Genomic DNA, 25,817 nt, shown 5'->3' on the forward strand with positions numbered 1-25,817 from the left:
TTGTATCATGAGTATAATAAATTTATCATTTATATCTCAATCATTACGTTCAACTCTTCAAAAGTAGTTTAGTCTTATCAATTATTTTAATGTTTTCGCAAACCTCAATATATATTTCGTTAATTTAAATAAATTTATTATAAAATATTTAAATTTCTAAGGAAATCAATTTCTTAATCTCTAAATTATTATTTTTTTTAGTAAATTAGTTTTTTGTTTGATACTTTTGAAAAAATGTTTAAAAGCCACTTGTACTTTGGTAAGTATCGATATTTTGAAAATTTGTTTAAAAACGCCTGGGTCGAAAAATTTAATCTGCTTTTGGTCTAATTGAACTATTTAAGCTGTTTCTGATCTGTTATAAAAATTTTAAGCTGTTTTTGATCTGTTGTTTTGAAAAACAATTGCGTTACGGGCAGACAAAACTAGATTAATTCTTGAACTTCAAAAAATTTTAATTCTGAAAATGTGCAAGGACAAAACTAGATTAAATCATAGACTTGTAATATTTTTATTCATGAGTAATATTTATAAGAAGTATATTAAGTTACAGAATTGATTATATTTTGTTTACTATTAATTTAGTGTCTTTTGTTTAAAAATGTCGGCAATTAATAAAAGTTTGACAGTTTTATTTTTTAGATGTCTTGACTGAATATTTATGGTATTGAATAAAGTAACAAAATAATTATTAAAACCCGCATGAAAAAAACTTATACTCTGAAATTATATCAGATACTATAATATTTATTATATTATAGTATAATTTAGAATATAAATAATTATATATTTAAAAATAACTACTTTTTTGCCGTTTTCAATATAAAATTTTATATTTTAAAAGTATATCAATATAATATATAATTTTATATTTTGGCATATATTATCATTATAAAAACTCCATATAATATTAGATTATATAAAAAAAATATATGTCATTATATAGTATCAATTTATAGGTTTATATATATTATGATTTTATAATTCAAATTATATTATCAGTATAATATAATATATAATGCTCGTATATAAGCTTGTATATATTAAAAGAACATGACACTTTTGTGCTTCGAAAAATTTTCAGTTCCATGAATGCTCTTTCGGTATCCTCTAAAACTTATTTTATTTTGAGTAATTATTTTTTTATATTAAAAATTAATCATATAAATGAAAATTTATAGCCATAACGACTCTCTCTACAAACTTCCTTTCAAGTTCGATCTACATACTTAATTTACTCGAATAAAATATATTCTCATTGATACTCACAATCATCGTCAAACTGAAAGTCTTTATTTCTCATATTTTTTTTTATATTTTCAGATATATAATGTATTATATAATACAATATACAATTCAATATCTTGAGATTCTCCAACGTCAATTATATAAAAAAATATATTTAACAATATGATATTTAATATATAAAAAAATATATTCTATTATATATCATTCCAATATATGTAAATTTATAATGAATTTTATAAGTTAAAAATTATATTTTATAATTATATTACATATTATGAAAATATGTATATATTTTTTTATAATTTAAATTATAAATCAAAGTATAACTTTGAATTTATATAAATATTATATTTTATTATACATACATTTTTGCCGTTTTATAAAATTATATATTTACGGTATATTTTTTTATATATAATCAAAATATATGTTATTTTCATGCGGGAATGTCAAGAAATTTTTTTTATTTACTGGTTAAAATCGAAAATATTTGTGACATCTTATTACGGAAGCGCATTAGCATGTTTCAAATATCAAGAAAATTAAAATAAATTTATAAATCTAGATTATTATTATTATTTATAGTTGTAAAAAGTTATGTTTTTAATCTGAAAGCGATTAAAAACAGACTAAATATTAACCCAAAATAAGTCTGATATTGGCCTGGATAGGAATAGTACGGGCAAAAACAGATTAAATTCCTATGTAAAATAAATACGATTTATAAACTTAAATTGAAAAAAAATTATTTGAATTTATCATTCATTTTAAAACTGATCTATTTTTTTGACCCGGGCGTAAAATAAAAATATGTAGATATAAAAAATGTAATAAATTGTTTAATTTATTGAATTTAGGATTATTTAGTATTTCAATAATTTCATGTATTTCTGAAGAAATTATATCCATTGAATCACAATCATTTGAACTGTTTGAATTACATAATTATAAAGGAAATGACGAGAAAATCAGGACCTATAAGTCTCACATTGAAATACTTCTTCAAGATCTTGGAGCAATTTTAGGATCAAGTAATAAAACCCATTTTATTGGAAAATCATTTTCAGAAATATTAAATTTGTTTAAAGACAAAATTCACATAATATTCCCAGGTTTGTCATTTAATTCTTTTCTTTCAAAGATTTATTCAATTAAGAAAATAATCAGAAATGACCCTAATGGGTTCATTTAAATGACGGAAAGGAGTTTCCCGTCCGTTAATTCTTCACAGTAAAAAACGAATCGTCAAAGTGTAAAAAAAAGCGTGTGTGAAAATTTTCAGTGTTAAATTTTTAACACTTTTGTGCACTGAAAAAAATAATAAGTAGCAGCTACCGATTGGCTACGAGTGTGCGTGTGTGTGGATGTACGTACGCCTGTGTGTGTATGTGTGCACGTGCATGCGAGTGCGTGTGTGTGTCCACACGTATGCGAGTGCGAGTGTGTCTGTGCATGCGCGAGTGCGCGTGTGTGTTTCCCTGTGTACGCGTGTGTGCGTCTGTTTGCGAGTGCGTGTGTGTGTGTGTGTGTGTGTGTGTGTGTGAATGTGTTTGTTGGTACGTAACTGATACGAAAAAAAGTTGGTAATAGCTACCGAATTAATCGGTAAGAAATTAGTATATGGGTATTAGAGACATATATGAAAATATAGGGTTCATGGAAGTATCGTACAAGAATTTTGTATGCTCGTATTAGGGTTCTGAAGTTCGTGAAAGAATCTTACAAAGATAAAATATCAATCTTGCTAGATCTTATAAGATTTATTATTGAACAACAGGAACTTATTGGTGTGGACCGGGTAACGCTGCTTCAGATTTCGACGACCTCGGTTTATTCAATAAAACTGATAGTTGCTGTCGAACACACGATAATTGTCCAGATGATATTCTCGCTGGAGAATCATTAGGGCCTTTACTAAATGACGGAATATTTACCAGGTATGTTTTTTGACCATCATAGAGTAATATTTTGAAATTTGGTTTTAAAACCAAACCCTGATTTTAAAAAAAACGATTCAATTTTCATACTATATAGATATCCATTCATTATTAAGTAAATCGTTTTGTTGAATCATAATTATGATTTACTTGTACGTAATGTTTTCGAGTAAGAATAAGCTTGTATAGCAAGTATTTGGATTGATGTCACAGTTGCAAGCTTTTTTCAATAAAAGCTTGATTACTTTTAATGCATTCTATTTCTATTGAGTCTACACAGTTGTCGTTGAATACCAGGATATGGACCAATTATTTAGAAGTTGATCCTGCAGGCCAGCCTTGAGACTTCTTCCCTATCCAAAAATTCTCATAGAATCCAATCAAATGCGACAAAAACTGCATAGAAACCAATACAGTCTATAGGATTATATGCGGTTTTTGTCGCAGTTGAGTGGATTCTATGGGAATTTTTTGATAGGGTCGCTGTTTACGGGGTCGAGAAGCTCGAAAACCTTAGTGTTAACGCATGTCTGAGTTTTTTGAGCTCGACAATACCTTTGAGTAGGGAAGAGGTGCTGCACTTCGAACAACAAATTATCATTTTGTTATTACTCTTTTGTTTCCTAGAATTTAAAATTCTAAAACTGTCAAAAAGTTACTCTATAGTGCCCTTTATAACACCGATTTAGTTAAATAATTAAAAATTAATGTCAACTAATTGAAAAATGAATTTATTTGGCTGAAGACAAAGATCAAGATAACTGTGCGGGAGGGCTGCAATTGTAACAAAATACAGTCGCGATTAAAACACAAAATAAAAATGTTATTTCTATTGAAGTACTTTTATTGCTCTCTTTTAATAAGTACTATTACACTTACTAAACTCATAATATCAAATGTTTTAAATACACTTAGATCAATAACATTATAAAGAATTAAAATATTCATTCGAGTTCATGCTGGTCTTCTGATGGCTCTAAGTGTTCCATTTGCAACATTTCTAGTAGGAGTTCGGACTGAGCGCTTTGGCACACATCTTCGTAGATGACACCGGCGTGAGACCGCATCTATCACTACAGCATTCACTATTCTCATTACACTGTAATTTAATAAACATAATTAAGTTTATTCATTTGTGAAAGAGGACAGGACAAAATAGGCACCCTGACAGAACAAAAAATCACATCGTTTGTTTTTAAATACGTTAACTCCTTTACTTTTTACTTATTTGGAGCGAAATAACTCGAATTCCGAATTGCTATTCAAACTTTTTTTTTATTTATGGGATAAAATAGTATCATTGAGCAATAAAAATCAAATAAAGTTGTTTATATTTATAACAAAATACAAAATATTCTGATTTACATGGAAATTCAGCTATTTTTTATTAAAAACTCTGATTGGATCTGAGTAAACAAACTTGTTTTTGATAACTTTTTGATTGAATCTGATGGAAAATCAATGAGTAATCCCCGATTGAATCCTTTTAGAATTTTTCAATCAGATTTAATCCAAGTTTTTTATCAGGGATTTGATTTCTTGCCAGTAAAAACGTTAAAGAAAACAATAGCGTCATATCTCTGAATCAAGAGACTAATTTTTTATTTTATCCTATGTAACCATGAATCAAGGGACTTATTTTTAACCCTACTCTTACCACATGGTCATCGACAGTCAACATATGAAATACCATTAAGTAATTACTTTTTCAGATATCAACCTTACAATAATTATTTAAACTATCAAAATAAAACAGTGCTCTCAGCTCAATATAAGCGCTCTGCCAATGTTCTTTTAAAAAATATAGCAGTTTCTTTAGTATATATACTCACCGCTTCAAAAATATTTTTACATCCATACGCAGTAGCAATAAATGCTATTAAAAACAACAGAATCAAGTACTTGGACATCTTGCAGTCTGCAATAAAGTAATAATATATAATGATAATTAATATATATCAGTTTTAAGTTGATTGCCGTGAAAATATCTTTTTAAAAAATTTTATCAAATTCGCTTAGTAAAATTTTATAAAATTTCATAATATTCGCACAGTAATTATTTTGAAAAACAAAAAAACTTAAATGAAATAAAAAAATTGCAGGTAGATCTTTTAGTCCTCAAAAGTATGCAAAACCACATTAAATTTGTAAAATTTCATGAAATTTTGTCCTTTGTCAAATTAAGAGCCGATCCATATTAAAATATTTTTTCTACAATAGTATATATATTCTTCTTCAATAAAAAAATATGCAATTGCGATAACGTCTCCAATGCTAGTTTTTTTGAGACAGCTGTGTCAATATCAAGACGGCTGACTTATTTCGTAGCTAGCATACACAAAAACGCATTCGCTATAGAACCAGACAATAAAACCGAACTAGTCTTAATTGCCTCTACTCTCTGACTCTTCTCCTCCCTCAGCCAACAAAATTCGGTTTATCGAAATCTTTGATTAAAGCCGCTGGCTAATAACCGTGACGCCTCCTCCGATAAGAGCCAGCCCTTCACACCTCGTCTTAATTACCTTACCTGTCCACCAAATCCGTAGTCGCCTGACTTGGGCACCCCCACTACTTCTCATACCTAGTTCCGAGTCCCCACACGGAGAAAAATGTTGGCTCGAAACCTACCAATTTTTATTCTGCTGTCGACCAAACTTGAAACAGGAATTGAAGCATCCAAAAAATTATTATGCTCATACGAAAAGTTATTACACTCATACGAAAAATTATTGTGCTGCATCACAATACTTACTACGCACAAGAAACTTATCGATAAGCTTTACTAAAAATTACGTTCATACATTATTATAATTGTGATGCGGCATAATAATTTTTTACAACCCATACGAAAAAAATATATATCCGGATATGTCCGGGAAAATCTGGAATATGTCGCATATATGCAACATATGTATAAATATATGTCTCATATATGCAGATTTGCCCGGATATATGCGGATATATATTTTTTGCGTATGGGAAGAGCATAATAACTTGTTGGATGCTGTACTTACTGTTTCAAGTTTGGTCGGCAGCATAATAAAAATTGATGGGTTTTAAGCCAACATTTTTCTCCGTGCAGATAGAAGACTTTCCCTCCAAATGACACTGCCCAACTACTTCCTCTATTGCATTCTACCTTCAATCCGCCCTCACTATTAAGACTCGAGGCCTAAGATGAGAGAATCTTCTTCTTTCAACTGCGCTATCAACCATCACCTTTATCACCATATGATGTTGATCCGCCCTTTCTTAACGACCACAGCTTTGGGAATTAAATAGCCAGTCACATTTCTCTGATTGGTTACTCTCTTGTTCAAAGGACCTATGTAGTCATCTCCCTTATCAAGGAGTCATAATATCCATCCAACCGCCGATAAGCCTAATGCATATCCCCCAATAAACTACAGCACTTATGCTCACAAGTAAGTCTTAACACCTGGTGGGGATTTACCCCCTTTCTCCATGAGTACCCCCGGTAATTACAAAACCGCGAGGATATATAAAGTACGACATCTTCATCGCGAGTTCAGAGTACAGCGTGCCAAGTTGAGTCATCTAGTGCCCGATAATAATCGTCTAACGGCCCGTCACGTAAATTCGGAAGTTCTAATTATTATTCAGATTTATTCCAAATTCAAAATCCAGTGTTAATCACGAAAATCCAGTCTAATTATTGATACTGTTCCAACGAAATTAAGCGTGGTTTGAATTCTAATCACGGATTTCTATTACTTGAGGAATTAGAGATTCTAATTCGCTCACCGTTTTTATTGTCAAGTCCGGAACTCGTCATGTGTGTGCAATAGCTACCAATTATTTCGGTAGCCGTTACCGATTGAAATTGGTACCAGCTACCGAAAAAAAAATCGGTAACTGCTACCGACAAAATCTGTAGCGGCTACCAAAAAATAATCGGTAGCGGCTACCAAAAAATAATCGGTAGCGGCTATCGATTATTTTTCGGTAGCTGCTACTGATTATTTTCTTCCGTGAACGGGGTGTCCAACCGATTGTCCAGTCAACACCAAGTTACAACAGTCATCACCTGTTGTATTGTAACTACAAGCATCTTTAATATTCAATAAATATCACCTGTATCTGTAAGTCCTGACACTTTTATTCTAATATTAAGAAATATATACATATTCTAGACTCCTATCCATGCTCGACACCAAATAACGTGGTCCCCGTTACCCTAGTAAAGGACTTAATTGTCTTGACTCAAAATTAAGGGACTGTCGTAGGTTATGTCTGTCAGAACGTAAGGACGTAACACCTGTCACATTTGCTTCGCGCTCTTTCTAATTCTATTGGGCTCTCCCAGACCGAAGAGTGGGTTAAGCCATTTACTCGGGTAGCGAGGACCTCGCTATTAAGTGTCGAGTATGTCAATATTCGAAAATATGATGTACGAAGTGAACGGATGTGTCTTATCACTAGATGAATGAACAAGTAATTGAACTTACAGTTGGTTTATTCAATATAATAATTTGTCAGGATACAAAATTTGGCTAAGCTGGAGACCAGATTGTTATTGGTTGAAATTCGATTTGAAATAATATGTTGTCAGGGGGATTGATAGTTGGTTACGATTCTGAAATGTTGAGAATTGTTGATTTAAATGAGCAAAGGGGTTTACTTATACTGGGTAGTTGACGATCTGTCTGAATGTACTTTTTGATATGACGAAATTGATTTAATGTGAATAATAAAAATTAAAATAGCAATAATATCCAACAGAAATAATTTAATTATTCGTAATATTGAATAAAAGAATTGGAAATCAAAATTGTTTTTATTTAAAATAATTCTATTTAAGTTGTATAAATTCTGAATTCAATCATTAACGACCCGAACAAAGAAATGAAAAATTGATATTTAATATAATAATATTATACGTACCCAAGAGCTTTATAATTAATGGACGTAGAGGACCGATTTGCGGCGGTTTTTATAGGCGCTAGTATAGACGAGGGGTAACTTGCCTGACCTAGATTCGATTTTGTTTACTACCGAAAAATAGGATAGGAAACGAAGCTCTAATAATTAGAACGAAAAAAGAAGATAGTGTTACTAAGCAGAGTCGAATAGCTGAGTTACTTGCGGGGTGTGGTGTAGGAAATGCGTACGTGTCGATCTCGGGTAGAATCTTCTAGAACAATGAAGAATACTCAAAACAAAGACGATGGGAGTTCCGATGGGTGGGAGAAAGACAACCGATCCCCATGTTATTAAATGAGCCTTATCTAAGATTGTTAATTACGGGTTATTAATTAGGTTAAAGGTATGGGTGTTTATTGATTATTAATCCTTTCGTTATTATCTTTCGATTGATTATAGTTGTTTTTTTTTACCGTTAGTGGTTTAAATGTTATACCTATTTCTGATAATTATGGGGTAATTATTAAATAATCTGGAATTACTATCGATTCGATTAAATAAGATGTATTGCCAGAGTCTTATGAGATTTTTAGGTTATCGATATTTTGATTATTTATCGAGTTATTCAAAGTAAAAATTATCGATATAGTAGTATGTGTTAGAGAGAGAAATGACGGAATACGTCACACGGTACGTCACAAGAGAAACCTTGAGAATGCGAGAAGGCAGGCAGTAGTGATTCTATTAATGGCAGAAAGAGATGCAATGCCGTGCTATCTAAATTGTTAATTACAGATTATCCGTTGAGATTCAGGTTCGAGTGGTTATTGATTAATAATCCATGCTTCCTTATCTATCGATGGGTTATGGTCATTTATCCCTATCGTTAGTGGTTTAGAAGTTATGACTGTTTTTAATTTTAAATATTCAGTAATTTGTAATTATTATTAATTTCATCAGTAAAGGAACACCAGTGAATTATTATGGTAACATTGATTAATCATGATTTTATTTATTTGTTGAGTTATTGGAGGTAGGAGTTGTTCACGTACGAATAACTATTTTTCCTATTTTTCTTTATCTACTGATCAATTATAAATTACTCTTGTTGTTATAAGTAGGTGGCTATGAATTTAATTATTCTTCATAAGATGTTAAGGAATTATCATTATGGTTATATGCTCTGCTATAATATGTTATGGTTGTCCGATGTTATGTAGTTAGTTAATTGTTATCTTGTTTATTTCCTTATCAATACGTTGGGATATTGCGTCTCAAGTTAATACACGGAAAGAAAATTATGGCAGCGGTTCCCATAATTTTGTGAAATTTTTTCCTATACCATCATAGGAATTACGACCATAAATTATGGGAGCGGTTCCTATAATTATAGGAATGTTTCCCATAATTATAGGAATAGTTCCTATAATTATGGGAATGATACCCATAACACTATAGGAATGATACCCATAACACTATAGGAATGGTTCCTATAATTATAGGAATGGTTCCTATAATTTATAGGAATACTTTCTATAATGTTATGGGAATCATTCCTACAATTTATGGAAATAGTTCCTATAATTTATAGGAACCATTCCCATAAATTATAGGAACCATTCCCATAATATTATGGAAATGATTCCTATAATAGTATGGGAACTATTCCCATAATATTATGGGAATGATTCCCATAATGAAATTAGAATGGTTCGTATACCATTATGGCAATCATTCCCATAATATTATGGGAATAGTTCCCATACTATTATAGGAACCATTCCTATAATATTATGGGAATGGTTCCCATATGATCATGAAAAAATTAATTTAAAGAAGTGTGGTAATGACTTCTACAATACACAGAAATATTATTAAACATAAAAACAAAAATTCAAACATTGAAAAAAAAAATCGTATTTGGCAAAAAAACATTAAAATTTTTAACAAGAATTTTTTGTCAGCACAAAACATTCAAGAAAATTCAAATTTTGGGAAATTTCTACACTATTGTGCAAAAAAAAATTTTATGATATTATAGGGATGGTTCCGATAACATTATGGGAATAGTTCCCATAATATTATAGGAATAGTTCCTATACCAATATGGGAACCATTCCCATAATAGTATGGAAATGATTCCCATATTATTATGGGAATCATTCCCATAATGGTATGGGAACTATTCTCATACTATTATGGGGATGGTTCCTATAATATATGGGAACTATTCTCATACTATTATGGGGATGGTTCCTATAATATATGGGAACCATCCCTATAGTAGTGTAGGTACTATTCCCATACCATTATGGGAACCATTCCCATAATGCATAGCAAAACTTCCCATAATTTTCTTTCCGTATAATATTTTTTTTACTAATAAGCTTTTTGGGTTATAGTGCAAGAGTTGCTGTTGCGTATTAGGCGTGATTCATTATTTTATTTACTGTCAAGGGTATTAATCATGGATTTCATTCCCTTGTTTTTATTGATAATTATCAGCTTGTTTTATTGTTTATTCAATATTTCAAATAAATTTCGATGTTATTTGGGCTAGTCAATACTAGAAGGTATTGCGGAGAGACCAAATTAATTGATTAGTTAAATGTAAAGTCAACGATGCATACATGTAAAGGTTATCAGGGTGGTGACACTTGATTTCATAAAGAAAAACGGAAGAACATCTCGTGGCATTATTTAAAAGGGGTCCTGGTTAGGTTGGAAGCATGAGGAAGCTTATCAAAGTTTTATTGATGGCCCGATTTATTAGCTAGTTTATTTTTTCTTCATGGGTAGTAAAGAAGGAAATTTATGGTGTTTTCTGTCTAAATCAACAAAGTCCGACCACTCATCTGACCTAATGTGTTTAGTTTTCAATTTATAACTTTTCTTTCATTTATTCTAGTAATGCGTCATTTCTGTATTTTGGCATGTTACGCCGTACTCTCTGAACATAAATAAGTGAAATAAGTAAATATTCACTAATTCTGAGAGCCAACCGAACCACTTTTTGGAATTAGTAAATATTCGCTTATTTTCACTAATTTATGTTTAGAGAGTAATAAAATCATTATTTATAGGACTGAGTCTTAATTTCATGAAATTTCAAACAATCTTATGGAATTCAACGAACTTTATAAAACAAAATAAATTTTCATAAAATTTTATGGAACTTAATTGTCTTATAGAATTTAATTACACGGAAAGAAAATTATGGGAAGTTTTCCTATGCATTATGGGAATGGTTCCCATAATGGTATGGGAATAGTACCTATACTACTATAGGAATGGTTCCCGTATATTATGGGAACCATCCCCATAATAGTATGAGAATAGTTCCCATACCTTTATGGGAATGGTTCCCATAATGATATGGGAATGGTTCCCATATCATTATGGGAATCGTTCCATACTATTATGGGAATGGTTCCTATATTGGTATATGAACTATTCCTATAATATTATGGGAACTATTCCCATAATGTTATGGGAACCATCCCTATAATATCATAAAATTTTTTTTTTGCACAATAGTGTAGAAATTTCCCAAAATTTGAATTTTCTTGAATGTTTCGTGCTGACAAAGAATTCTTGTCAAAAATTTTAATGTTTTTTTGCCAAACACGATTTTTTTTTCAATGTTTGAATTTTTGTTTTTATGTTTAATAATATTTCTGTGTATTGTAGAAGTGATTACCACACTTCTTTAAATTAATTTTTTCATGATAATATGGGAACCATTCCCATAATATTATAGGAATGATTCCTATAATGGTATACGAACCAGTCCAATTGCATTATGGGAATCATTCCCATAATATTATGGGAATAGTTCCCATACTATTATAGGAACCATTCCTACAATATCATGGGAATGGTTCCTATAATTTATGGGAATGGTTCCTATAATTTATGGGAATGGTTCCTATAATTTATGGGAATGGTTCCTATAATTTATGGGAATGGTTCCTATAATTTATGGGAATGGTTCCTATAATTTATGGGAATGGTTCCTATAATTTATGGGAATGGTTCCTATAATTTATGGGAATGGTTCCTATAAATTATAGAAACCATTCCCATAAATTATAGGAATGATTCCCATAATATTATAGAAAGTATTCCTATAAATTATAGGAACCATTCCTATAATTATAGGAACCATTCCTATAGTGTTATGGGTATCATTCCCATAATTATAGGAACTCTTTCTATAATTATGGGAAACATTCCTATAATTATTGGAACCGCTCCCATAATTTATAGTCGTAATTCCTATAATGGTATAGGAAAAAATTTCACAGAATTATGGGAACCGCTGCCATAATTTTCTTTCCGTGTACTTTTATACCGTAAAATTTTGTAAAATAATACACACAGAGAATTTTTTAGTAAAAATTAGTCATAAAGTTTGGTACTACCCAAACATCTAGACAGTAACTAAGTTTTTACTATGTTTTTAGTAGAAATCGCACTTCATTTATATTATATGCTATCGAGTAGTAAATTTTAAAATGTGCATGGGAAAAATTGAGATATTTACTAAATTTCCTCACAGTATCAAACTTTTTGGGTAATTTTTACTAAAAATTTGTCTCCGTGTACAGAATTTATACAATTTCCCTAAACTTTATGAAATTTTACAAAATTGTATACAACGATTTTCTCTCGGGTTTATACATGAATATGAATAATTATACATCAATATAAATAATCAACTTACATATCTGCGTTATCGACAGCTTAACGTTTTGTTTACTTCTATGAATTCTTCTGTCTTGTACCAGCATATATATACTGGTTAATTTATGACTCAATAATTACGTTTTTAAATCACATACTTGTTTATCCTTGTGGTTGTTTACTGTCCATGCAATTAGAATTTATCAAATATTACTCAATTGATCATCTATTCAACAACTAGTTTACGATTATCTCCAAGCAACTAGTACGCTTATCACATGTGACCTTATAATAATTTTTAAGGTCATAATCTTTTTTCTCATTATACAAGAAACTGTAACTATTTAAATACAAAGTGATATTTGTTGTAAACAAGTATTTTATACTTAGAATAATTATTCAATTGTTATTAAAAATAAATACGTGGAATTAGATTCAATTATATAAGGAATAGTATGGGCAAAACTAGATTAAAATTCATGTACTAATTGAATGTAAAAAAAAAATAAAATTGAATAAAAATGACTTATAATTTTTAGTTGATTTAAAACAGATCAAATTTTTCGACCCGGGAGATCTTAAAATAAAACACTCATACTCACACCCTTATATTCCGAACGGGATTAATATACACTGTTTTGACATTAGCGGAATAACACCGCTACACCGGTGTGAGTTCATTTTAACACCGCACTAGTAATAAAATAAGTCCATTTCACACAGTAAAAAATATTGTGTATTTGTGTCGAAAACGGTTTGTGTTAAAAATTGTAGTGTGTTAAACTAACACAAAGTTTGTGTCACTTCATTCTGTAACATAAAAAATGTGTTATACACTCTTTATTAACACATTTTGTGTGTTACTGCGGAATTCTTTGCGCCCTCTTGTGGCGATATTTCAACATAATTTTTGTGTTAAAAAGGGGTAACACAAAGTTTGTGTCGAAATTTCAACACAAATTTCGTGTAAACCGTTTTTAACACACAAACTGTGTTGATTTTACACAATATTTTTTACTGTGCAACACCGTTTTTTTACAGTGTATGGGAGCACTTAATATGATAGGACGGTAACCATCTTACCATTGTAATAGTTACTACACGGAAAGAAAATTATGGGAAGTTTTGCTATGCATTATGGGAATGGTTCCCATATTGGTATGGGAATAGTACCTATACTACTATAGGAACCATTATGGGAACCATCCCCATTATAGTATGAGAATAGTTCCCATACCATTATGGGAATGGTTACCATAATGATATGGGAATGGTTCCCATAATATTATGGGAACCATTCCCATATCATTATTGGAACTATTCCCATAATGGTATGGGAATCATTCCCATACTATTATGGGAATGGTTCCTATATTGGTATAGGAACTATTCCTATAATATTATGGGAACTATTCCCATAATGTTATGGGAACCATCCCTATAATATCATAAAATTTTTTTTTTGCCCAATAGTGTAGAAATTTCCCAAAATTTGAATTTTCTTGAATGTTTTGTGCTGACAAAAAATTCTTGTTAGAAAATTTAATGTTTTTTTGCCAAATACGATTTTTTTTTTCAATGTTTGAATTTTTGTTTTTATGTTTAATAATATTTCTGTGTATTGTAGAAGTGATTACCACACTTCTTTAAATTAATTTTTTCATGATAATATGGGAACCATTCCCATAATATTGTAGGAATGGTTCCTATAATAGTATGGGAACTATTCCCATAATATTATGGGAATGATTCCCATAATGCTATACGAACTATTCCAATTGCATTATGGGAATCATTCCCATAATATTATGGGAATAGTTCCCATACTATTATAGGAACCATTCCCATAATATTATGGGAATGGTTCCTATAATATTATAGAAAGTATTCCTATAAATTATAGGAACCATTTCTATAATTATAGGAACCATTCCTATAGTGTTATGGATATCATTCCCATAATTATAGGAACTATTACTATAATTATGGGAAACATTCCTATAATTATAGGAACCGCTCCCATAACTTATGGTCGTAATTCCTATGATGGTATAGGAAAAAATTTCACAAAATTACGGGAACCGCTGCCATAATTTTCTTTTCGTATACACTATTATGGCAATTATGGTAACCATAATAAATGGTAACATTTACCATAGTAGTATGAGAACGATTACCATAAAATTACGGAAATATTTTTTTATTATTCATGCAATACAAGTACTATCATAGCGCACGCTCTTTTGTTCGCCAAATAGCTGTTTGCCTATTCAACTGTTTCCACGACATTTGTGTGCGTTATACGATAATCTGTGTACGATAAGTAAATTTGAGTGCGACAAGTAAACCTGTATATATAATTAGACCTGATCATATAAAGGCTTACATATGATTATTTCTAGGCTTCATCAGTTAGATCTAATCAGATCTAATTATATATAAGTCTATATATAATTAGACCTGATCATTTATAGACTTATATATGACTATACCTAGCCTTCATCATCCAGGTCTGATTAGATCTAATTATACATAGATTCATATATACTCATATATAATCAGATAAAATCATTTTTTATCAGGTACAGAAACTTTTACCATAATTATAGGAATTGTTCCCATACCCTAGTAGAAATAATCGAGTTTTCACTCGATATAAACCAGTAACTGGCCAGTGATATCGAGTAAAAACTCGAAATCGCGCCACCTACAACTAAGTCATAAACATTGGTCACACCGACACTTTACCTTTACTAGTGTGTGTGTCTGTTTATTTTTTTCTGTTAACCTGTACGCGTCGTTGTTTTAAAAAATATTAAAAAACAGTGTGAATTAATTAAAATTTGTGTATGTTAACGTGGAAATATTTTACGAAATATATTACAAAATGGATGCGGTAAAAAAAGTTGACACAATAAATGAATTGCGACTGTAGGCGATAAAATCAAATATTGCAGATTGTTATTTAAACGAGTTGTTAAAAATCTTGGAAGTCCTGCCGAAATAATACAAGCTGTCGGAGTAATTTTAAGTAATTCAAAAGACTGGGAAGGCAGTAGAAAACCTAAATAAATATTTTTTTAATTTTCTTTAATTAAAAATAATTACTTTATTGTCAGATTTATTGTTGTTATTCTATTAATCTAATGATGTTATTTATTTCATAATATAAATTAAACGTTTATGTCATATCGTTTATTTAACATTATTTTTATTTTATTTGACAATTTTTTATAACCCTTGATAACCTCAATATTCAAAATTTATAGTTTCACTGAAGCCGCCATGTTTTGCTCGATCTCTAGTAAAACTGGCCAGTTACTTGACAGAAACTCGATATTACACTGGTCAGTTACTGGTTTGTCTAGTTAAACTGACTAGTTACTGGCTAAAAACTCGATATCATTTCTACTAGGGTAGTTATGGAAATTTTTCCTCAAAGCTAGGCGTATATCTTATAATTCTAAGTAGTTATTACCATAGCAGTATGGGATGATATTTTATGCAATGTACTAGAAATGTTTACCATAATTTTCCCTCCATGTAAATGGTTGCGGATTCAAAAAAAGTTTTATCTTTGTCAACATAAAGACACGTGTGTTTATTAATTTCATTTACTTATTAAATATATATTGTTTCAGCTTTGATACAATTATTTAAATCATGTTAACCTTGAAAACACTGAATTTGTCTGAAGTAGTGTAAAAATATTTTACAATATTATTAATGCAGGTGATTTAATAAAAACATAAATACTGAAGCGTAAATATAAACTTCGAATGAATCATATATGCAAGGTGAGATAATGTTCAAATAACGAAAATTTAATTGTTTTTTGGGAAAAAAAAATTACATCTTGAGTTTATAAACCAATTGACTAAATATTGGAATTGTGTCGTGTATAGAACACGATAGAACAGAGTATAAAACGCGGGTATTTTTTATGCAATTCATCACTATTCGTCTCAGTTGAGTTCGTCAGCACTTCAATTGTACTCGCAGGTATTATTATTATTATTATCTCCTTATACATAATTGTTCTGTTGCAAAAATTGTTTGCAAAGCAATACGATGTGTTCTGCTAACGCTTACTTGGTCCGAGAGCTAATTTACTCACGTAGAAAACATTTTACACTCGTTCAAATCTACTCGAAAGGAATCAAACTCATACCATTTAAAAGAGAATTTATTAATGTAGCGGTGTAGCTCTTCGAGCTAGAAAATGATTTTGCAAGACATTGTTTCCGAAAAAAATAGTTTCTGTTTTGTTATTACGTACACGGAAAAAAAATTATGGGAAGTTTTGCTATGCATTATGGGACTAGTTCCCATAATGGTATAGGAATTGTACCCATACTATTATAGGCATGGTTCCCACAGTATATGAGAATAAATCCCATAATAGTATGAAAATAGCTCCCATACAATTATGGGAACCATTCCCATAACGTTATGGGAACCACTCCCATATTATCATAAAAAATGTTTTTTTGCAAAATAGTGTAGAAATTACTCTCGTGATGTGTAGAGATCCAAATGAAGCTTCTTCGTCGCTAGATTTGTTAAAAAAAAAAAATTATTTTTTTTAAATCTAATGTTTTTGCCAAATCCAATTTTTTTTAAATGTTTGAATTTTTGTTTCTATACTTAATCAAATTTCTGCGTATTGTAGAAGTGATTGCCACGCTTTTCTTTGAATTAATTTTTTCATGATAGTACACGGAAAGAAAATTATGGCAGCGGTTCCCATAATTTTGTGAAATTTTTTCCTATATTATCATAGGAATTACGACCATAAATTATGGGAGCGGTTCCTATAATTATAGGAATGATTCCCATAATTATAGGAATAGTTCCTATAATTATGGGAATGATACCCATAACACTATAGGAATACTTTCTATAATATTATGGGAATCATTCCCATAAATTATAGGAACCATTCCCATAATGCAATTGAAATGGTTCGTGTACCATTATGGGAATCATTCCCATATTATTATGGGAATAGTTTCCATACTATTATAGGAACCATTTCTAAAATATTATGGGAATGGTTCCCATATTATCATTAAAAAATTAATTTAAAGAAGTGTGGTAATCACTTCTACGATACACAGAAATATTATTAAACATAAAAACAAAAATTCAAACATTGAAAAAAAAAAATCGAATTCGGCAAAAAAACATTAAAATTTTTAATAAGAATTTTTTTGTCAGCACAAAACATTCAAGAAAATTTAAATTTTGGGAAATTTCTACACTATTGTGCAAAAAAAAAGTTTTATGATAATATAGGGATGGTTCCCATAACATTATGGGAATAGTTCCCATAATATTACAGGAATAGTTTCTATACCAATATGGGAACCATTCCCATAATAGTATGGGAATGGTTCCCATAATGAGATGGGAATGGTTCCTATTATATTATGGGAACCATTCCCATATCATTATGGGAACTATTTTCATACTATTATGGGGATGGTTCCCATAATATATGGGAACCATTCCTATAGTAGTATAGATCCTCTTCCCATACCATTATGGGAACCATTCCCATAATGCATAGGAAAACTTCCCATAATTTTCTTTCCGTGTATGGGAACCATTCCTATAATATTATCGGAATAGTTCCTATAATAGTATGGGAACTATTCCCATAATAATATGGGAACTATTGCCATATCCTATAAATTATAGTCCTATAAATTATAGAAACCATTCATACAATTATAGGAACTATTTCTATAGGAACTATTCCTATAATTATGGGAAACCTTCCTATAATTATAGGAAATGCTCCCAAAATTTATGGTTCCAATTCCTATGTTGGTATAGGAAAAAATTTTATAGAACTATAGGAACCGCTGCAATAATTTTCTTTCCGTGTATATATTTTATTGTTTATAAAAATATTTACTATCCAAATTTTGTAAAATTTTATTCAGGGAATTTTATTAAATTTTTCAAAAAGATTTTTTCACGGCAATCAACTTAAAACTGATAAATATTAATTATCATTATATATTATTACTTTATTGCAGACTGCAAGATGTCCAAGTACTTGATTCTGTTGTTTTTAATGGCGTTTATTGCTACTGCGTATGGATGTAAAAGTATTTTTGAAGCGGTGAGTATATATACTAAAGAAACTGCTATATTTTTTAAAAGAACATTGGCTGAGCGTGTATATTGAGCTGAGAGCACTGCTTTATTTTGATTATTTAAATAATTATTGTAAGGTTTAGATCTGAAAAAGTAATGGTTACATAGGATAAAGTAAGAAATTAGTCTCTTGATTCAGAGATATGACGCTATTGTTTTCTTTAACGTTTTTACTGTCATGAAATCGAATCCCTGATAAAAAACTTGGATTAAATCTGATTGAAAAAAGTAAAGGAGTTAACGTATTTAAAAACAAACGATGTGATTTTTTTTTCTCTGAGGGTGCCTATTTTGCCCTGTCCTCTTTCACAAATGAATAAACTTAATTATGTTTAATCAATTACAGTGTACTGATAATAGTGAGTGCTGTACTAACAGATGCGGTTACACGCCGGTGTCATCTACGAAGATGTGTGCCAAAGCACTCAGTCCGAACTCCTATTAGAAATGTTGCAAATGGAACACTTAGAGCCATCAGAAGACCAGCATGAACTCGAATGAATATTTTAATTCTTTATAATGTTATTGATCTAAGTGTATTTGAAACATTTGATATTATGAGTTTAGTAAGTGTAATAGTACTTATTAAAAGAGAGCAATAAAAGTACTTCAATAGAAATAACATTTTTATTTTGTGTTTTAATCGCGACTGTATTGTGTTACAATTGCAGCCCTCCCACACAGTCATCTTGATCTTTGTCTTCAGCCAAATAAATTCATTTTTCAATTAGTTAACATTAATTTTTAATTATTTAACTAAATCGGTGTTATAAAGAGCACTATAGAGTAACTTTTTGACAGTTTTAGAATTTAAAATTCTAAGAAACAAAAGAGTAATAACAAAATGATAATTTTTTGTTCGAAGTGCAGCACCTCTTCCCTACTCAAAGGTATTGTCGAGCTCAAAAAACTCAGACATGCGTTAACAATAAGGTTTTCGAGCTTTTCGAGCACGAAAATAGCAATAAGTTTCAAGGCTGGTCTGCAGGAGCAACCGGTTTCAAGATTTTTTTTTAAAATATTTTATCAACTATACTTATGGAAAAAATTGGTCTATATCCTGGTATTCAATGGCAACTGTTTAGACAATAGAAATAGAATGCATCAAACGTTATCAAGCTTTCATTGAAAAGAGCTTGGAACTTGTGACATCAATGCACACCCGGGAAAAAAAGATTTTATATGATCATATATAAACATATATGTTCATATACAATTTATATATGATCATATAAGAAATATATAAAAATTATATATGATTACATAAAAGCTTATATGATCTTATAAAGTTCTTATAAGAATTAATATACTCTCGTGAGGACTTTATAAAAGTTGATATGACTTTATATAAAGTTATATATAACTTTATAAAAGTACTAGATAAAGTTTTATATGCTTATATATAATTATATATGATCATATAAAAGTTCATATGATCTTATGAAAATCTTATAAGAATTTATATAGTTTTATAAGGATTTTATAAAAATTGATGTGATTTTATGTAAACCCGAGAAAAAGTTCTTATAGAATCATATATAAACATATGTGTTTATATATGATTATATGAAAGCTTACATAATCTTATAAAAGTCTTATAAGGATTCATATGATCTTATAAGAATTTTATAACAATTGATGGGATTTTATATAAAGTTATATATAACTTTATAACAATACCAGGTAAAGTTTCATATGCTTATATATAATCATATATGATCATATAAAAGCTCACAACGATCTTATAAAATTCTTATAAGAATTTATATAATTTTATAAGGATTTTATAATAGTTGATATGATTTTTTATAAAGTTATATATGAGTTTATAACATTACCAGATAAAATGTTATACATTATATGCAGTAATATATGATTATATAAGAACTCATATGATCTCATAAAATTCTTATAATAATTCGTATAATCTTATAAAATTTTTATAAAATTCGATGTAACTTCATATCAAGTTATATATAACATTGTGAAATTGCAAGAGCACGTTTTATATGATTATACATAATCATGTATGATCATATGAAATCTTATATGACCTTATAAAATTCTTCTACGAATTCAGATAATTAATGAAAATTGATGTGATTTTATATGAATTTATAAATAAATTTGTATAAGTACAAAAGAGTTTTATACGGTTATATGAAATCATATATGATTATATAAATGTTTATATAGTTTTATGATTCTTATATATAAATTTCTATGGTCTTATAAGCAGGTTACTTTAAAGAAATTTATAATTTTATATAAAACACTAATGTGATAAAATTTGATCATATTTGGTGTATTATTGATGTAGGATATATCAATTTGATCATTCGATTTAAGTAATGCTATAGATTGTCAAATACTTATAAGGGTAAAGCAGACTAGAGAACCAGATGGCAATCAAGAGATCATCAAAGTTGAGCAGCATTGAGGCAGAACATTAATTGGATGGGTGACCCCTTGGCAAAACAGCAGTTAATCGATAGATGTTTTTTTTTTTTTTTGTTCATGCATGATTATATATAATTATATATCATCAAATCCTGCCAATTTTGAGATCTAATCATATAAAATTTATTGTATATATGATTAGGTAAAATCATTTTTTACTGGGTATATCTAACTTTATATGATTATATAAGATTTTATATGATTATATAAGATTTTATAAAGTCATATAAGTTTTTATAGGATCAATTTCATTATAAAACTTTATATGATTTTATATGAGTCACTTTTATATGATTTATATATGATCATATAAGAACTTTTTTCCCGGGCATACTTGCTATACAAGATTATTCTTACTTGAAAACATTACGTACAAGTAAATCATAATTATAATTAAACAAAACGATTTACTCAATGATGAACGGATATCTCTATAGTACTATCTATAGTATCTGTATAGTACGAAAATTTTTCAAACTATTAAAATTAATATGGCTCGGTAACTATGGACTTTAGCGACTTGACTTATAGAACTTTGTTGAAGAAAATAAAATTTCCTATAAAATTTCCATAAACATTTTTACCAAACTTCCATTATTTAACGTTCTGCAAGCCGAAAAAGGTCAATTTCAACGGAAAGTGACCTCCGCAACAGACACAAGTGAAAAATTTTAAATTACAGTTAAGTTACTATAAGCACTTTCAAAAAACACTAAGTTCCCTACAATTTGAGAAAAATGACGCTTCGATATCATAAAATGCTGCTGAGTATTAGAAAGTTGAAAAAAAGTAATTTCATTTACGTGCATTTTGAAAAAAAAAAAAAAAAAAAAAAAAAAAAATAAGTCAATGTATTGACATTGTCAACTACATACTTGACTATATACGGCCATTTTGATTTTTTTATTCACTTTTATTACTTGTGGTACGGATGTAGACATGATAATACATTTCGATCCCGATGAAAAAAGATTTTATACAATTGTATAGAATTATATATCAATTATATATGGACTATATATAATTATATATAATTGGATAGAAAAAATGGCCCGATGCAATTGTATCCAAGTTGTATAGAAAATTGTATACAATTCTATACAAATTGTATACAATTCTATATAATTATATACAATTCTATACAATTCTATATATTGCAATTATATAGAAATGTATATAATTATATAGAATTGTATATAATTTGTATAAAATTGTATATAATTATATAGACTTGTACACAATTTGTGTAGAATCGTATACAATTTCTATACAGTTATATACAATTGGATCGGGCCATTTTTTGTATATAATTTTATACAATTGTATAAAATCTTTTTTCATCGGGATTTCAACGGAATAATAATAAGCTCTACAGTGCGCTGTCGTAGAAAAAATTAAAAAAATTATTAAATTCAATATACATAATTTTTATTTGAATCATCTAGATCGTCATGTTCCTGTGATCAAGAATTTTATCATTGTTTAAAAAAAGTCAAAAGTCTAGTTTCTTCAAGCATCGGTGAAACATATTTCAATATATTGAGACCGCAATGTTTTTCATTGGATTATCCAATTCAATCATGTGTTAAATATGATAAGTAAGTTACCAAAACACAATATATACAAAGTTGATGAATCAATTCGTAAAAATTTTATGATTAACGTAATGCAACTTGTAAAAATATTTTATGGTAAATTAAGCATACATATTAAGGTACCGGCGGTTTCCGGTATGAATTGTCGGGGATGAATTGTCTTGGTCCCAAAAAGCGTCAGACCGTGTGGCGGGTGTTTTAGATTGCGGTTGTTTTGTCGGGGGTGTTTTGTCTTCGGGTATTTAGACGTGCCACCCTTTATATTAACAACATTTTAACGGAATTTCCTCTGAAATCAATTTTTTAGTAAATCATAAGATTCACCTGTTATTCGTCACTTTTTTTAAGAGATCTATAAAATTTTATAGTTGGTGAATTAATGAAACGTTCGATCCATTCATTCGCTGGTCAAAGTACTAACTGGCTTAATTACTTTATATTATCAGCCACGATGACTAATGACTGTATTCATTATTATACGTATTACATTTTTAAAAACAAAGTTTTTAACATGATGAATCTGTTCGCTGTAATTACCTTTGTCTATTATCAGTAAAAAAAATATATCTGTATTAGGAACGACATGTAATGACAGCAAGGCCATTACGAAATAATTAAAGCTAAAAACAAACATTGGTCTATCAGTTGACCCTGTGGGCCAGATCGAAAATATTCCGCTATTTTCGAGCTGCTCGAGCAGCTCGAAAATACTTTTGATGCCATTGTTTTCGAAAAACAACGTATTTACCATATTTTCTCTAATGTCATCTCTCAAACAAATTGACTGATTGAACGATTAACGTAGCAATCGACTCATTTTACTGAGTTCTAAAGCTGATCAGATTTTGGAATTGATTTATCAAGTCGTTTTTGAGATATTTTAAAAAAACTAAAAGAAAAAATTTTTTTTATTTCTTTCGACAACGGTTTCTCTTGAACAAATGAACCGATTTCGATGGTTGAGGTAGCATTCGACGCGGCTTATAAGGTTTTAGAGCTGATTAGATTTTGGAATCAATCCATCAAGCACATTGCAAGTTATCATAAGAAAATCTGGGCGTCGGTTGGCCCTGCCGACTCAAGGAGCTCGAAAACATTATTGTCATTAGATTTTTGAGTTCTTCAAGCCGTATTAAATGGTATTAGGAACTATAACAATTATAGGAATTATTCCTACAGTCATCGAAACTTTTCAGACATTATGGCTGCCTACACGGAAAAAAAATTATGGGAAGTTTTGCTATGCATTATGGGAATGGTTCCTATAATGGTATGGGAATAGTACCTATACTACTATAGGGATGGTTCCCATATATTATGGGAACCATCCCCATAATAGTATGAGAATAGTCCCCATACCATTATGGGAATGGTTCCCATACCATTATGGGAATGGTTCCCATACCATTATCGGAATGGTTCCCATACCATTATGGGAATGGTTCCCATACCATTATGGGAATGGTTTCCATAATATTATGGGAACCATTTCCATATCATTATGGGAACCATTTCCATACCATTATGGGAATGGTTCCCATATTGGTATAGGAACTATTCCTATAATATTATGGGAACTATTCCCATAATGTTATGGGAACCATCCCTATAATATCATAAAATTTTTTTTTTTACACAATAGTGTAGAAATTTCCCAAAATTGTAATTTTCTTGAATGTTTTGTGCTGACAAAAAATTCTTGTTAAAAATTTTAATGTTTTTTTGCCAAATACGATTTTTTTTTCAATGTTTGAATTTTTGTTTTTATGTTTAATAATATTTCTGTGTATTGTAGAAGTGATTACCACACTTCTTTAAATTAATTTTTTCATGATAATATGGGAACCATTCCCATAATATTATAGGAATGGTTCCTATAATAGTATGGGAACTATTCCCATAATATTATGGGAATGATTCCCATAATGGTATACGAACCATTCCAATTTCATTATGGGAATCATTCCCATAATATTATGGGAATAGTTACCATACTTTTATAGGAACCATTCCCATAAATTATAGGAATAATTCCCAAAATATTATAGAAAGTATTCCTATAAATTATAGGAACCATTCCTATAATTATAGGAACCATTCCTATAGTATTATGGGTATCATTCCCATAATTATAGGAACTATTCCTATAATTATGGGAACCATTCCTATAATTATAGGAACCGCTCCTATAATTTATGGTCGTAATTCCTATGATGGTATAGGAAAAAATTTTACAAAATTATGGGAACCGCTGCTATAATTTTCTTTCCGTGTATCCCAAAATTTCTAATCATCACCATAAAGTTATGGGTCGATATTCCATAAACACGCTAGGAACGGTTACCATAATTTTCTTTCCCTGTATGCTTTGTCCTCCTCTAAAATTATCTATACTTCAACAATTTGTTTTTTTTTTTTCACAGAATCATCGGGAAGATCGGAAAGAAATGTATTAAATATGCTTTAGATGAGTCTAAACCAAAAAAGCTACAGTGGTTTGATAATCGTTATTTTTGAAAAAACTGTTTATCAGTCACACATATGCTTCCAAACTACTCAATCAACAGATTTGATCAATAGTTTCAAATAATGTTGACAACGCCAGTATACACTATGTGTGTTATCAAAGTATCTATTGTAGTGTATGACACGTAAACTAGAACGTAAAATGTAAAATAATTAATGACCATATTTATCATTATCTGTATCAATAAGTAACCATTGTAATGCTCACAAAAGCAAGAATAAATATTATGATCTACTAAGTTAGCTATGTACTTATGTTTCTTTTGAAGTAACATTTTTTTTTATTCAAAAAAACATCTGTTTATTGTAG

At 29.5% G+C, this 25,817-nt stretch overlaps 1 protein-coding gene and 1 long non-coding RNA gene across 5 annotated transcripts; both read left to right on the forward strand.

The window, feature by feature from the left end:
• Positions 1-79: 79 nt before the first annotated feature.
• LOC130672845 (phospholipase A2-like) lies at positions 80-25,750 on the forward strand. 2 transcript variants are annotated; one of them, XM_057477609.1, is made up of 5 exons: positions 80-259; positions 2,106-2,360; positions 3,026-3,185; positions 22,832-22,984; positions 25,405-25,750. In XM_057477609.1, the coding sequence occupies exons 1-5, from the start codon at positions 235-237 to the stop codon at positions 25,496-25,498; spliced, it is 687 nt and encodes a 228-aa protein (XP_057333592.1). In that variant the 5' UTR covers positions 80-234; the 3' UTR covers positions 25,499-25,750. The 2 variants fall into 2 exon arrangements, with proteins under 2 accessions (XP_057333592.1, XP_057333593.1); XM_057477610.1 differs by lacking the exon at positions 22,832-22,984 and having other exon boundaries at positions 121-259.
• Positions 7,277-19,548, forward strand: LOC130672848 (uncharacterized). 3 transcript variants are annotated; one of them, XR_008990781.1, is made up of 4 exons: positions 7,277-7,291; positions 16,400-16,760; positions 18,806-18,891; positions 19,273-19,548. It is a non-coding gene; the product is annotated as an uncharacterized LOC130672848 (long non-coding RNA). The 3 variants fall into 3 exon arrangements; XR_008990780.1 differs by lacking the exon at positions 7,277-7,291 and adding an exon at positions 9,044-9,058; XR_008990782.1 differs by lacking the exon at positions 7,277-7,291 and adding an exon at positions 13,415-13,429.
• Positions 25,751-25,817: the final 67 nt, after the last annotated feature.

Source organism: Microplitis mediator, chromosome 8 (genome assembly GCF_029852145.1).
Source record: "Microplitis mediator isolate UGA2020A chromosome 8, iyMicMedi2.1, whole genome shotgun sequence".
Classification (NCBI taxonomy): Eukaryota; Metazoa; Arthropoda; class Insecta; order Hymenoptera; family Braconidae; genus Microplitis; species Microplitis mediator.